Source organism: Bos indicus x Bos taurus, chromosome 9 (assembly GCF_003369695.1).
Source record: "Bos indicus x Bos taurus breed Angus x Brahman F1 hybrid chromosome 9, Bos_hybrid_MaternalHap_v2.0, whole genome shotgun sequence".
NCBI lineage: Eukaryota > Metazoa > Chordata > Mammalia > Artiodactyla > Bovidae > Bos > Bos indicus x Bos taurus.
The window spans coordinates 70011345-70026997 of record NC_040084.1 but is presented as its reverse complement, the minus strand read 5'-3'; the positions used below and the strand labels follow the sequence as shown (position 1 = coordinate 70026997).

Sequence of the window (15653 nt, the reverse complement as noted above, 5' to 3'; positions counted from 1 at the left end):
CATTTTTCACTTTCACGCATTGGAGAAGGAAATGGCAACCCACTCCAGTGTTCTTGCCTGAAGAATCCCAGGGACGGGGAAGCCTGGTGGGCTGCCGTCTGTGGGGTCGCACAGAGTCAGACACGACTGAAGCGACTTAGCTGCAGCAGCAGCAACAAGTAACATAAAAATCTCTTCAGAAAAACAAACTTCAAAATTATACATTATAAAGTTTGCCATTCAAAGCGTAAACCACTCAACCGGTTTTCATTAACTTCCATTAAAATATCTATGGAAGCACATTGTGCTCTGAATTCTCTGCTGACTTTGATGGGAATACAACTCACAGAAAGCATGGTTCATGCTTCAAAGGGACTGACCACCACATTTTTCATGCGTTCCATGTTTTTTTTTATATTTGGAAACTGAGACTTACAAGAAATGAGCATTTCTATAACAACCACAAAAAGACAATATCATTGAAGGTCAAAACTGACAACTAATGGAGTATACAAGATGATTAATATAATTAACACTGCTGAATGTTATATATGAAAGTTGTTAAGAGAGAAAATTCTGAGTTCTCATCACAAGAAAAAAGTATGCTTTTTCTTTTTCTTTTCTTTTATATCTATGTGGGAAGACGGATGTTCACTAAATTTATTGTAGTAATCATTTCATGAGGTATATAAGTCAAATCATTTTGCTGTACACCTTAAACTTAATTCAGTGCCATATGTTAATCATATCTCTATAAAACTGAAACAAGAAAAAATAAAGCTCCATCTGATGCTGAAAAATAAAACCCCAAATAACAGGGTATATGTGTATATATTCACCACCCAAGTTACAAATGACAGGATGGGACCTGCCCAAATTTGAAAAACTATGTAAGGCTATTCAGGGAATTTTGATTATCAGCTGTGACTAGAGCTCAGTAGAAGAACTTAGCTTTGCTCCATGTGGGGACTGCATGGAGCATCTGTCCTTCTTAGTTACCAAAATTTGAAAATCTATGAAGTACTTCATAATAGGCCCATTGGCTTCTTTCTTAATTCTGTTGATTAATTTAACAGTAACTTGTCCTTAATAACACTAATTAGCCTTCTTAATAAAGTGACCCTTACCTTGGTTTCGAACACTCTTGAATGACTTCTCAAACCTGGATGAAGCCATCTGGACCTAAAATAAAAAGGGTTGGTATAATGAGATATTTTTCCATTTATGGATATACAGAGTTTATCAACTTTATAAAACTCTAAAAGGATTTTTTCCTTTTTGATGTATTTGTAAATTTAAGATAATTTGCACTTCTTAGACTCACTTATTTGCTGTATAATTGATTTACTAATATCTATAGTGTGGAGCCAGTCTTAGAGACTCTGCTGCTGCTGCTAAGTCGCTTCAGTCGTGTCCAACTCTGTGCGACCCCACAGACGGCAGCCCACCAGGCTCCGCCGTCCCTGGGATTCTTCAGGCAAGAACACTGGAGTGGGTTGCCATTTCCTTCTCCAATGCGTGAAAGTGAAAAGTGAAAGTGAAGTCGCTCAGTCATGTCAGACTCTTTGCAACCCCATGGACTGCAGGCTACCAGGCTCCTCCATCCATGGGATTTTCCAGGCAAGAGTACGGAGTGGGTTGCCACTGCCTTCTCCGCTTAGAGATTCTAGTTTAGTAAAATTAAACATCTTATGTTTCCTGCATTGGCAGGCAGGTTCTTTACAACTAATGCCACCTGAGAAGCTCCAAATGTGCAATACATTACGCTAATAAGTTGTGTTCTCTCAACAAAGAGCGAGAGGGTAGAAGAAACACACTAAATGGTGCCCTGCTTTTTACTTGGCTTTCTCCGTTGCCCAAGTCCTCCTCTAGGATCCATATAGAAATCTAGATGTATTGAGTCCAACCTACACCAAGCATTTTGGGAGCTTGTTTACATATACACCTATCATCTCTTTTCTTGCTCATAACAAAGCTATGCTTGTATACATTGTTATCTTCCTATTTTAGTTGTAGAAACAGATTCATAGGGTAAAGTATCATTCTCATTAGCATACTGTCAGTAAATGATGGAGCCAGAATTCCAATCTAGTTATTCTAAGAGCTGAGGTCTTTCCAAAACATCATGTTCAGTTCTTTATTCTAGACTTTGATATGCTCACATCTACCATGGCTGTGATAAGACATAAACAATTTGCACATACATAAAGTATCAAATTTCTTTATCAGCTACTAACAACAAACAGCATGTTAAGGATGAAAGATTACAGGCATTTCCATTAAAGACAGGAAAAGACATAAACATATGTCATCAACATGGTTGTTCAACTTTATTCAGGAGATTCTGGTGAATGCAAAAAGATGGCAATAAAAGTATACACACTGGAAAGAGACAAGTCACTTCTGCAGACGTTATGATTATATACCAAAAAAATTTATGAGAATCAAATAAAAATTCATTTCAGTAAGTTCCTCGTGCTTAAGACAAATTTTTAAAGTCTTTACTTTTTAATACAATTTTTAAAGGTTACTTTCCATTTGCTAAGTCACTTCAGTTGTGTCCGACTCTTTGTGACCCCATGGACTGTAGACTGCCAGCTTCTCTGTCCATGGGATTCTCCAGGCAAGAATACTGGAGTGGGTTGCCAGTTTCCTCTCGAACTTTCCATTTAGTTATTACAAAATACTGGCTATATACCCCACATTGTACAACACATCCTTGAGCCTATCTCACACCCAACAGTTTATACCACCCATTTTCCCATCCCTATATTGTCCTTCCCAACCACAACTGGTAACTATTAGCTTGCTCTCTGTATCTGTGACCCATTTTGTTGTTGTTGTTATTGAACTAGCTTTTGAATTTTTTAGATTCCACATACAAGTGATATCATACAATATTTGTCTTTCTCTGCCTTATTTCACTCAGCATAAGTTAAATATTTTTAACAGTTAACAGTTTTTCTTTTTATACTAGAAATAACTGGCTACTGGAATAGCTGGAAAATTTCTATTCACACCAGCAAAAATAATTTAAATGCCTAGAAATAGGTTTAGCATAAATGGAGCAAAACTTACATAAAAAAGAACTATAAAATATTAATGAATTACACACAAAAAGGCCTGAATAAATAGAATTACATTGTTCCAGGATAAAAAGCCTCATTATTATAAAAATGTAAATTGCCTCCAAATTAATCTATAAACACAATGCATTCCCAATAAGATTGAGGTAATAGTTTGAAAACTCAAATGTGTACATCCTTAAACCCATCAATCTACTTTTTGGTAGCTTCTTTCTCAGAAAAGTGTAAATAAAAAGTATGTCTCAAAGTTTCATGACAATTTTGTTATATTGAAAAGTGACAATATCCTAAAGGTCAGTCAACAGGCTAACCATTAGATAATAAAGTACACCTATACAGTGGAACTTCCAGTGGCAAATAAAAGGAATAAAGAAGATATTTCTATATGGACATGGATAGATCTCAAAATTGAGATGCTGAGGGAAAACATATGCTGTGTATCATTCAAGTTTTTGTAAAAAAAGGATATTAAAAAAAATTAGATGAGTAGTATAAAGAAGTCTATACTTTCCTGGTGGCTCAGATGGGAAAGAATCCACCTGCAGTGCAGAAGACCCAGGTTCAGTCCCCAGGTCAGGAAGATTGCCTAGAGAAGGGAATGGCAACCCACTCCAATATTTTTGATCTGGAGAACTCTATGGACAGAGGAGCCTGGCAGGCTACAGTTCATGGAGTCATGAAGAGTCAGACACGACTAAGTGACTAACACCATGGTTGCCCAGACCATACATCTGTGAAACAACAGAAAATACATACACTGTCCTCTGCCTCTGGTTCCTGGTCCAGAGCTTCCAAATCCCTTGGAATTTCCTGGGTGATGGGAGTCTGTTTTGTTCTCACGAGGCAACTCTTTGTGGGCTCTGTTATAGCTTGAGAATGGGGGCTGGACACCAGAAAGACCAAATCGTGATTACAAGTTTGGTACTTTCAGCCTTCACCAACACTCTCCCCCCACCACCATCTTCCAGAAGCGAAGAGTACTAAGTTTGAATTAATGATCAACCATGCCTAGATGATGAAGTCTCCATAAAAATCCCAAAAGTACAGGGTTCAGAGAACTTCCAGGCTGGTGAACACATCCACATGCTAGGAAGGTAGGACACCCTAACTTCACAGGGACAGATACAAGTATGCTTGGGATTCTTCTGGACCCTACCTTTTTACCTCTTCATCTGGCCATTCATCTGTAGCCTTTGAAAGTGAAAGTGTTATTCAGTCGTGTCCAACTCTTTGTGACCCCATGGACTGTAGCCCACCAGGCTCCTCTGTCCATTGAATTCTCCAGGCAAGAGTACTGGAGAGGGTAGCCATTCCCTTCTCCAGGGGATCTTTCCAACCCAGGGATCAAACCCAGGTCTCCCACATTGCAAGCAGAGTCTTTACTATCTGAGTCATCAGGGAAGCCCACCCTGTACTATATCTTTTTTAATAAACCCTAACATGAATAAATGTTTCCTTGAGTTCTGTGAGTCATTCTAGCAAGTCACTGAACTGAAGGAAGGGGTCCTAGGAATCCCAATTTATAATTGGTAAGTCAGAAGCAAAAGTGATGACCTGGGCTATGAATAAAGTCTGAATTAGGGGGAGGCAGTTTTGCAGGACCCATACCTTAACTCATGGGATCTACACTAACTCCAATTAGTGTCAGAATTTAACTGAATTGTAGGACACTCAGTTGGTATCACAGAATTGCTTTGTGTGAGGTAAACATCACATATGTTGTGGTCATATGTAAAGTATTCTGTAAGGAGAGGAAAAAAGAGTTGTTTCAAGACAACATTAAACTGGAAAAGGACTGGAACATTTGGAAAAGGGAGCCAATATTAATATTATCTGCCTCTTTTACAAAAGAATATATTACATATGTAACTTTTAAAAGATTTAATGTTAATTCTCCCAAATTTAACCAAAAATTCAATGCAATACTAAACAAAATTCCATTCATTTTCTTTTTAGAAGCTGACAATTGATCATTTGAAAAAAACATGCTGAAATGCAATCAAAACATTTTTCTAAAAGAGTAAAAAGGGAAAACTCCTTTACCAGACCACACATGTGTACTAAAAGTTAAAATAATTAAGATAATGTGGTACAGATCCAGAAAAAGGTTAGTAGATCAAAGGAATTTTACAGGGAGTATGAAAACAGATTCATGCATATTAATTGAGATCTTACTGGTTACAAGCAGCATTCTAACTCTAATTTTTTTAAGCAAAACAGAAAGTGCATCAAAAAAAACCCTCAAAAATGTAAAAATACAATCTATATACATGCATAATCCTAACAGCATTACTCACAATAACCAAAAGGTGGAAGCAACCCAAGTGTCCATCAACAGATAAATGGATACACAAAAATGTGGAATGTTCATACAATGAAATATTACTTAGCCTTAAAAAGGAAATAAATTCTGACACATATACAACAGAGATATATATTTTACCATAATAAAAAATCCAAAGGAAAAGCAGATATATTTGGGATTACTGAATAACTAAATTCAATAAGTCCATCATAGTCCATTCTTTCTTTCCATGCCTTTTCACTGAATTTCTTTGCATACTGATTTTATTTTTCTTTACTACAAAGTACATTTTCTCACATGGTAGAAAAAAACAGATGTCAAGTAGCCCCTAAGTTTTACACTAAGAGCTTCACATTCTCTCTGGTTCCAAGCCCAAAACCTCAAAAAATGGACTCATTGACAACAACTCCAAACAGGTACCCACACTGAAACAATTAAATACGACTTCCAGGATAGAGTCACACTGAACCAAGAGAGCCAGACATCCTGGAGTGTGAAGTCAAGTGGGCCTTAGGAAGCATCACTATGAACAAAGCTAGAGGAGATGGAATTCCAGTTGAGCTATTTCAAATTCTAAAAGATGATGCTATGAAAGTGCTACACTCAATATGCAAGTAAATTTAGAAAACTCAGCAGTTGCCACAGGACTGGAAAAGGTCAGTTTTCATTCCAATCCCAAACAAAGGTAATGCCAAAGAATGTTCAAACAACCGCACAACTGCACTCATCTTACACGCTAGCAAAATAATGCTCAAAATTCTCCACGCCGGGCTTCAACAGTACATGAACCGTGAACTACCAGATGTTCAAGCTGGTTTTAGAAAAGGCAGAGGAACCAGAGATCAAATTGACAATATCCGTTGAATCATCGAAAAAGCAAGAGTTCCAGAAAAACATCTACTTCTACTTTATTGAGTATGCCAAAGCCTTTGACTGTGTGGATCACAATAAATTGTGGAAAATTCTGAAAGAGATGGGAATACCAGACCACCTGACCTGCCTCTTGAGAAATCTGTATGCCGGGCAAGAGGCAGCAGTTAGAACTGGACATGGGACAAAAGACTGGTTCCAAATCAGGAAAGGAGTACATCAAGGGTGTATATTGTCATCCTGTCTATTTAACTTATATGCAGAGTACATCATGAGATACGCTGGGCTGGAAGAAGCACAAGCTGGAATCAAGATTGCTGGGAGAAATATCAAAAATCTCAGATATGCAGATGACACCACCCTTATGGCAGAAAGTGAAGAAGAACTAGAGCCTCTTGATGAAAGTGAAAGAGGAGAGTGAAAAAGTTGGCTTAAAGCTCAACATTCAGAAAACTAAGATCATGGCATCAGGTCCCATCACTTCATGGGAAATAGATGGGGAAACAATGGAAAGAGTGACAGACTTCATTTTTTTGACAGACTTCACTCCAAAATCAGTGCAGATGGTGACTACAACCATGAAATTAAAAGATGCTTGCTCCTTGGAAGGAAAGTTATGACGAACCTAGACAGCATATTAAAAAGCAGAGACATTACTTTGCCAACAAAGGTCCATCTAGTCAAAGCTATGGTTTTTCCAGTAGTCATGTATGGTAGTGAAAGTTGGACTATAAAGAAATCTGACTGTCAAAGAATTGATGCTTTTGAACTGTGGTGTTGGAGAAGACTCTTGGGAGTCCCTTGCACTGCAAGGAGATCTAACCAGTCCATCCTAAAGGAAATCAGGATGAATATTTATTGGAAGGACTGATGCTGAAGCTGAAGTGCCAAGACTTTGGCCACGTGATGTGAAGAACTGACTCATTTGAAAGACCCTGATGCTGGGAAAGATTCTAGGTGGGAGGAGAAGGGGATGACAGAGGATGAGATGGTTGGATGGCATCACCAACTCAATGGACATAAGTTTGAGTAAACTCCGGGAGTTGGTAATGGACAGGGAGGCCTGGCATGCTGCAGTTCATGGGGTCACAAAGAGTCGGACACAAATGAGCGACTGAACTGAACTGAACCAAGATGGTGGCCACCATATCACTGATGGAAAAAGTATGCTAATTTTTTTAAACATTTGAAATTAGCAAATCATAGAAAAGTATATAACAACTACACTTGATAAAAGTATACAGAAATGTCTAACCTCTGATCATGAGGGAATAATTTGTATCAGACCAGTACTTGTACCAAGAACATCTAAATAAGATTGATAAAATGCATCTGAAAACAGCTCAAAGATGTCACAAAGCAACCAAATCAGTCAAAACTTGGTATAGAAATCTGAGGTCAAGCAGAAAGTTGTGATTGTGATTAAAAAAAAAAAAAAAAAAAAAACCTTTTCCCATTTTAACAATGTTAATGAGACAAAGCACCGGTGTTCAGAACTATGAAGGAAAATAGAAATTGAGGATCTAAGACTCCTGAAAAAAAGAAAAAGCAGAAAACCAGAATGATGATAAGTAGAATTAAACTGTTTTAAGTTCTTTACATTTCCACCGTGTGATAATGCTGCAGCTCTACTAAGTTAAGAATGAATGCTGTAAGTTCTAGGGTGACTTCAAAAAGAATGATAAAAGGAGACATAAATAGCATGCTAAAAAGAAAAATAAAAGGAGATATATTTAATCTTTAAAAGTGATAAACGAGAAAAAAGCAAAGAATACAAAAAAAATTGAATTATAGTAGATTTAAATCCAAATATATTGATAATTTTATTTAAAGTGAATGAATTAAGGGCCTCCCAGTTGGCTCAACAGGTAAACAATCTGCTTGCCAATGCAGGAGACAAAGGAGATGTGAGTTCAATCCCTGGATCAGGAAGATCCCCTGGAGTAGGAAATGGCAAACTACTCCAGTGTCCATTCTTGCCTAGACAATACCAAGGACAAAAGGAGCCGGTGGGCTATAGTCCATGGCGTCGCAAAGAGTTGGAGATGACTGAGAATGCAGGAACACAAAGAAATTAAATATTCTAATCCATGATAGTTTCAAACGGATTTTAAAGTTCAGGTTTATACTGTTTAAGACATGTCTTAAATAAAGGGCACAAAAAGGATAAAGTAAAACAATGAAAAAGATATTAACATGAAAAAGTTAAGCAATGAAAGCTGGTGTATCCATATAAGTATTAACCAGATAAAGATGTTAAAAGAAGTAGAATTATTTAAATGGAAGCTATAATTTAAAATGATAATCCAAAGCAAGATGAACAATCAAAATACATACATGCACCTCGTAACATAGGCTCAATATGTATAAAGCAAAAACTTCAAATAGAAGAGAGGAAATAGACAAATCTACAACAACAAATGCAGGTTTTAAACACCTTTTTCAATAACTGACTTAAAATTTGATAAAATAATCAGTAAAGGTACAGATTGTAATCACAGGATCAGCAATTTGGAATGTCAATAGAACAGTCCATACAAGATATGTATTCTCGACAACTGCAAACGGAACATTCCCCCAAATTTACCATATTCTCAGCCATAAAATAAGTCTCAAATTTTCAAAGGGATAATATCACACCATGTTTACTGACCATAGAAAAGAACAATTAATTGTTACATACTAGTAGAACACATATATTTGCTAAAAGAGTAGAACTTAAAAGTTCTCATCAAAAAAAAAAAGTAAATTTATGTGAGGTGACATATATCAATTAACTCAAAGGGGGAATCCTTTCACAATACATACATATTCAAGTCACCACAATGTACGCTTTAAGTATCTTACAGTTTTATTTGTATATATATGTCAGTAAAGCTGAAATTTTAACAAATAAATATATAAAATATTTAATATAAAATATAAATAACATTGAATATCTAAGAATAAATATGATGAAATATATCCAAGACATCTACTAGCTCTACTATTTAGAGACCTAAATAAATGGAGGGTTATACCATCTTATGAATTAGAGGACTCAACCCTGTAAAACTGAAAATTCTCCTGAAGCTGGTATATAGATTTGTGTAATCTCAATCAAAATCCAAAAATGATTTGTTGTGGAAACTGCTAAACTTATTTTAAATTGCACATGAAAAACCAAAGGGCCAGGGGTAGCAGAGACAATCTTGCAGAATAAAAAAGTAGAGGGCCTGCACTAGTGGACATGAGGACTTGTTCTCAAGCATGTAGTTTTGGCAAAAACATAAATCAACGAATAAAACAGAACAGTCCAGAAAAACAGATATACATGGTCATCTGATTTACAACAAAGATGCCACTGTAGCACTTTTCAATACATAGTTCAGAAAATTGACTATCTATATGGGGAAACAGATTTCCAGGTGGCTCACTGGTAAAGAATCTGCCGTTAATGCAGGAGACACAGGAGACACGAGTTTAATCCCTGGGTCACAAAGATCCCTTGGACAGAAGAGCCTGGAGAAGGAGAAGGAAATGGCAATCCACTCCAGTATTCCTGCTGGGAAAATCCCATGGACAGAGTGGCCTGGGGGCTACATACAATTTTGCCCATGGGATTGCAAAGAGTCGGACATAACTGAATGACTGAGCACATGTACAGTAGGGAAATAAGAGTATGGGCTACTTTCTTACACCACATAAAATCAATTTATAATGGATTATAAATCTAACCAAAAAAAAGTGAAATGACAAAGCTTCTAGTAAAAACAGAGAATGCCTTCACGGCCTTGGGGAGGCCAAGATGTCTTAAACAAGAAACAAAAGTCACCACAGTAAAGGAAAAGTTTGAATAGGCAGAGTTCATTAAAATAAACAACTTGTTTATTTAAAAACAGGATTAAGAGAAAAATATCTCTAATTGTATATATTCGGTTGAGTTCAGTCACTCAGTCATGTCCAACTCTTTGCAACCCTATGTACTGCATTACGCCAGTCTTCCCTGTCCATCACCAAATCCTGGAGCTTGCTCAAACTCATGTCCATTGAGTCAGGGATGCCATCCAACCATCTCATCCTCTGTTGACCCCTTTTCCTCTTGCCTTCGATCTTTCCCAGCATCAGGGGCTTTTCCAATGATTCACTTTTTCGAATTAAGTGGTCAAAGTATTGGAGTTTCAGCTTCAGCAACAGTCCTTCCAATGAATATTCAGGACTGATTTCCTTTTAGGATTGACTGGTTTGATCTCCTTGCAGTCCAAAGGACTCTCAAGAATCTTCTCCAACAGCACAGTTCAAAAGCATCAATTCTTCAGCACTCAGCTTCTTTATAGTCCAGCTCTCACATCCATACATGACTACTGGAAAAAAACATAGCTTTAACTAGACGGACTTTGTCAACAATGTAATGTCTCTACTTTCTAATATGCTGTCTAGGTTTGTCATAGCTTTTCCTCCAAGGAGCAAGCGTCTTTTAATTTCATGGCTGCAGTCACCATCTGCAGTGATTTTGGAGCCCAAGAAAATAAAGTCTGTCACGGTTTCCATTGTTTCTCCATTTATTTGCCAGAGATCAAATTGCCAACATCTATTGGATCATAGAAAAAGCAAAAGAATTCCAGAAAAACATCTACTTCTGCTTCATTGACTATGCTAAAGCCTTTGACTGTGTGGATCACAACAAACTGTGGAAAATTCTTAAAGAGATGAGAATACCAGATCACCTTATCTGCCTCCTGAGAAACCTATATGCAGGTCAAGAACCAAAAGTTAGAACCAGACATGGCATGGACTGGTTCCAAATAGGGAATGGAGTATGTCAAGGCTGCATATTGTCACTCTGCTTATTTAACTGATATGCAGAGTACATCATGCAAAATGTCAGGCTGGATGAAGCACAGGCTGGAATCAAGATTGCCAGAAGAAATATCAATAACCTCAGATATGCAGATGATACCACCCTTATGGCAGAAAGTGAAGAGGAACTAAAGAGCCTCTTGATGAAGGTGAAAAAGGAGAGTAAAAAAGCTGGCTTAAAACTCAACATTCACAAACTAATTACATATATTAAGAGGATATATATATATAATATATATGTATATTATATATATAATATATGAGACACATATCCAGAAAAAGAAAAACTCCCACTAAAATAAGTGAGAAAAAGACAAGCCAGTTTTAAAAATGGTCAAAAGATTTGAAAACGGACTTCATAAAACAGAATATCCAAATGACTGATAACCATACAAACAGATGTTAAACTTCATTAATTATCAGGGAAATACTATTAAAACCACAATGATATACCACTAAACACCCATCAGAATAACAAAAGTTTTAAAGCTAATAATATCAAGAATGGGCCAGGACGTACAACTGGTATTCGCATACATTGCCGCTATTGTGATAAACTGGCGCAACTTTGAAAACTTTTAAAGCCAAATGCACACTTTCCTTGGGAACTAGCAATTCTACCCTGAGGTACATTCCCAACAGAAACATGTATGCGTGTGTGCTTATGTGTGTGTAATATATCATGTATATGTTATATATGTGTGTGTGTGTGTAAATATACATACACATACATATATACAGGCACACATACACCAAAAGGCATGTAGAAGAATCCAAATAGTGTTATCTGTAACAAACATAAAACAGTCAAACACAAAATGTCTACCAACAATACAATGAATAATTTACAATATAGTCTAAAATATGGTACCATGGAGATGACTGAACCATTGATATTGGCAATAATATGAATGGTCCCAATCATCTAATTAGAGAAGGAAATGGCAAGCCACTCCAGTATTCTTGCCTGGAAAGTTCCATGAACAGAGGAGCTTGGTGGGCTAGAGTCCATAGGGTCGCAAAAGAGCTGGACAAGACTTAGTGGCTAAACAACCACCATCTAATAAGAAGATAACACTGAGTGAAAGAAGATATATATAAAAGTGCAATCTAATCTACAGTGACAGAGAGAGGAGAGTGCTTAACTTTGGGCGGGGGATGGCAAATGAACGGGTTGCAACTCAAGGGAAGCTTCTCGGATGGAAATGTACTCTGAATTGAGCTGGATCCTGCTTGCATATATAAATTCACTTTGTTGAGTCAATACTCATCAAGTACCTTATTTTTCTATATGTATGCTATGCTACTATTGAAACATTTAAATAGTGTGGGGAAACTGGAATTCTTTATTCACCGATGAAAGGGAATATGACTTGGCAGAACCTTTTTCAAGGGCTAATTCATAATATTTATCAGCTGAATAATTTCATTTCTAGGAGTCTGTCACACAAACATATTCACTAGTAATGAAGAACAAATAGAAAAATAAATTACTTTTTGAAAGTCTTACCTGTCACGTACTCTTTTGACACTTTAAATTTAATAGTGTATCTATTTACTAATTTGGACAAATTTATGATAGGTGATGTTATCCTATTGCATAGAAGTATGAATAGCAGCATTACTTGTAATAGTAAAAACTAGAAATGTGAATAATTCCTTCAATGATGGAAAAAGTATTAGCTCAGTCATACAATAAAATGAATGAGGTAAAAATCATATATGGAAATAGCTTCGTAATTTACTGACAAAATAAACAGAGGCTAAAACAGTAACATTAGAGCTCATTTTATTTTAAAAACTAAGGACATACACATGTAGAAATAAACTTGAAAGGATACAAACTGAACTGCTAAATTTGGTTATGTTGGGAGGTGGGATTGTGGGGTGGACTTATTCTTTGTAGTTTATATTATGCATCTCTCTGTTGAGAGGATGTTTTACATAAGCACATATTCTATTTCCCTATTCTTGAGCTCAGACAAAACTCAGAGCAATATAAATAAATTCAAGAAGATAACTCATCTTAAAAGATATGCAATGAGGAATATGTAGAATACATTTCAACTCTCCTGCATCAAAGTCCCCTCACATTTTTTTCAGCCAAATTTTAAGAGTGATCTTTAAATCTTTTTCCTCTTAACACCAGCCAACAACAAAAATGTGTATGGGTAAGGAATATTTTTATATCCCCTTGATGCGAAAATTATGTCTATATTTCTTGCCTCTTTGTTGGTGATATTAAATGGAAACTTTAATTCACAAGATTTAAAAGTAGACTCTGTGGAACAACTCAAGTGTAAAAACCATTAGTGGCAACAGCCTTTGCTAAATACTGACATCTGATGGTGTGATAGATCAAGTTGAGTAGCTTTGGGGTATCTAATTCAAAAAATGAAGGTATATGAAACAAAAATAAGAAGTCTTTGGCACCTAGGTCAATAGAATTTCTTTTGACGAACTGCTTTTTTTTCAGCCTTACCTAACTAAAATGGCATGTTTTGGAGAGCTGGATTTCAAAACAAGTGGGTCAAATTACAAGACATAAACAGTATATTTATATGTACACAGGAAATCTGTAGCCAGGAGAAAAGCATTTGTTTGTTTTTTTTTCACAAAATGTTTAAAATTTTGCTTGTGTTCTCTCTTTAATTTTGGCTTTCTAATTAAATAATTCAGCAAGAAGAAAGATTACAGGCCCTTTAGTAATCATCCCTAAAAGTTCAGGGAACTCTGGCAAAAAGGAGAATAAAAAGAAAAAGAAAAAAAGAAAGAAATGAAAACAAACAAGGGACTTGAAGGAACTGGGAGCATCCAAACCCTGGCATTAGATTTGGCAACAGGTGAATTTTCTTTGGAGGGTATTAATTTTATAAGTCAAAACTATTAAAACCTGACTTCCCGTTTCAGGCTTGGAAGGCATAATGTGCAGGTCTCTTGCTCCAACCCTCCCTAGGGGCTGTATTTTATCCAACTAGCCCCACTCCCTTCACTGGCACATATTTTAACTGCAAAATCTACTGGCCAAGACCATTCATTTAGTCTTGCCACATACTGTGCGGAAGTCTATGTCAATGTTAATCTGGCCTCCCCGGATAAGTATACATGGCTCTACTACATGCACAAACCTACAGTTCCCAAAAATGTCTCATGATACTTCTACATCTCAGGGAAATGTTCAATACTCATTTGCCTTAGTTTCAGCTGGAAACAGACTAACCACCATTCAATTTATAAGACAGTTATTCACCATCCTACATTTTCACCTTACTGCTTCAAGACGTCTGACTGCAACAGTCCTTGGATCACAATGGAATCAATCCATCATATGTCCTTAATATGTAGATTCTCCTATTCTCTTGCATTAAAAATTGCTTCGAATCTTCTCCATTTTTCTTCTTAAATTTCCATTCCCCCATTATTCTCATCAGTCTATGAGCTGCCTATCTATGATGCCAACCCTTCCACTTGTGCCCAGCTCCCATCTCCTCTTGTCCAAATTTCCTTTCTCTCTCCTTCAGCACCGATGTTCCCCATTCTACTCATTATTATTAAAAAACAAACATCTTAGTCCTCTCTTCTTTCAAAACACTCTCTTAATAGCTCTTACCCTCTAGGTACTGGTCTTCCATGGTGGCTCAGTGGCAAAGAATCTGCCTGCCAATCAAGGAGACTTGGATTCAATCCCTGGGTCAGGAAGATCCCCTGGAGAAGGAATGGCAACCCACTCTGGTATTCTTGACTGGAGAATCCTATGGACAGAGGAGCCTGGTGGGCTGCAGTTCATGAGGTTGCAAGAGTCAGACATGACTTAGCAACTAAACAACAACTCCAGGTACTACCTTATTTCTCTTCCCTCTGTCACAAAAACCCTCCCCAGCGCTGTCTGTATTTATGCCTTCAATTAACTCCTCCTACTTTCACTGTCTCACTTCAAAGATTCTCTCATACCACCAGCACTCCACAAAGCAGCTTGGGTTAAGATCACCAAGAACCTCCATATCGCCCAGTCTGATAGTCATTCCTCAATCCTCATTTAATTGATCCGTTTTCAACATCTGACAATCCTGTCCCTGGAAACACTTTTCTCACTTGACATCCAAGATAGGACCACACTTTGGGTTTTCCTCCTCACTAATTATCCATTTCTCAGTCTTCTTTTCTGGCTCCATCATCTCTCCAAATAGGCAGCTCACCAGACCTCAGTCCATGGTCTTCCTTTTTGTGTTTACTCACTCTCTAGGTCATCTCATCCAGACCCATGTCTTCAATGTCATCCATTTTCTCAGTTCTCCCAAATATATATTTCCTAACCTCTCCTTTGATTTCCAGACTTAAGAACCTGCTGCATACTTGACACATTCCCTGGGCTATCAGGGATGACAAATGTAACTGGCATAAACTTAGTTCCTCCCAACTCTGCCAAAACCTGCCCATAGTCTGTTCTATCTCAGTAAATGGCAACTCCATCTATCCATTGGCTCAGGGTAATAAACCCCAGAGTCTTCCTTGGTTTCCTTTCCCTACCCATGGTGAATTCATCACAAAGCCCTATTGGCTCTAGTTCCAAAATA

The 15653-nt window shown here is 37.0% G+C and overlaps 1 protein-coding gene across 13 annotated transcripts in view; it reads right to left on the bottom strand.

The window, feature by feature from the left end:
- The window catches only part of LOC113898430, a 276016-nt gene that overhangs the window by 205365 nt on the left and 54998 nt on the right, over positions 1-15653 (bottom strand). For 9 of the 13 annotated variants that reach the window (XR_003512643.1, XR_003512644.1, XR_003512642.1 and 6 more), the window contains 2 exons: positions 3822-3948; positions 1107-1161 (listed from right to left, as the gene is read on the bottom strand). Coding sequence is in view for 4 of the 13 variants with exons in the window: in XM_027551567.1 (XP_027407368.1) it covers positions 1107-1161; positions 3822-3948 (182 nt within the window). In the remaining 9 variants the exon portion in view is untranslated. The remainder of the gene's footprint in view (positions 1-1106; positions 1162-3821; positions 3949-15653) is intronic. The other 4 variants (XR_003512646.1, XR_003512647.1, XR_003512648.1 and 1 more) reach the window with 1 other exon arrangement.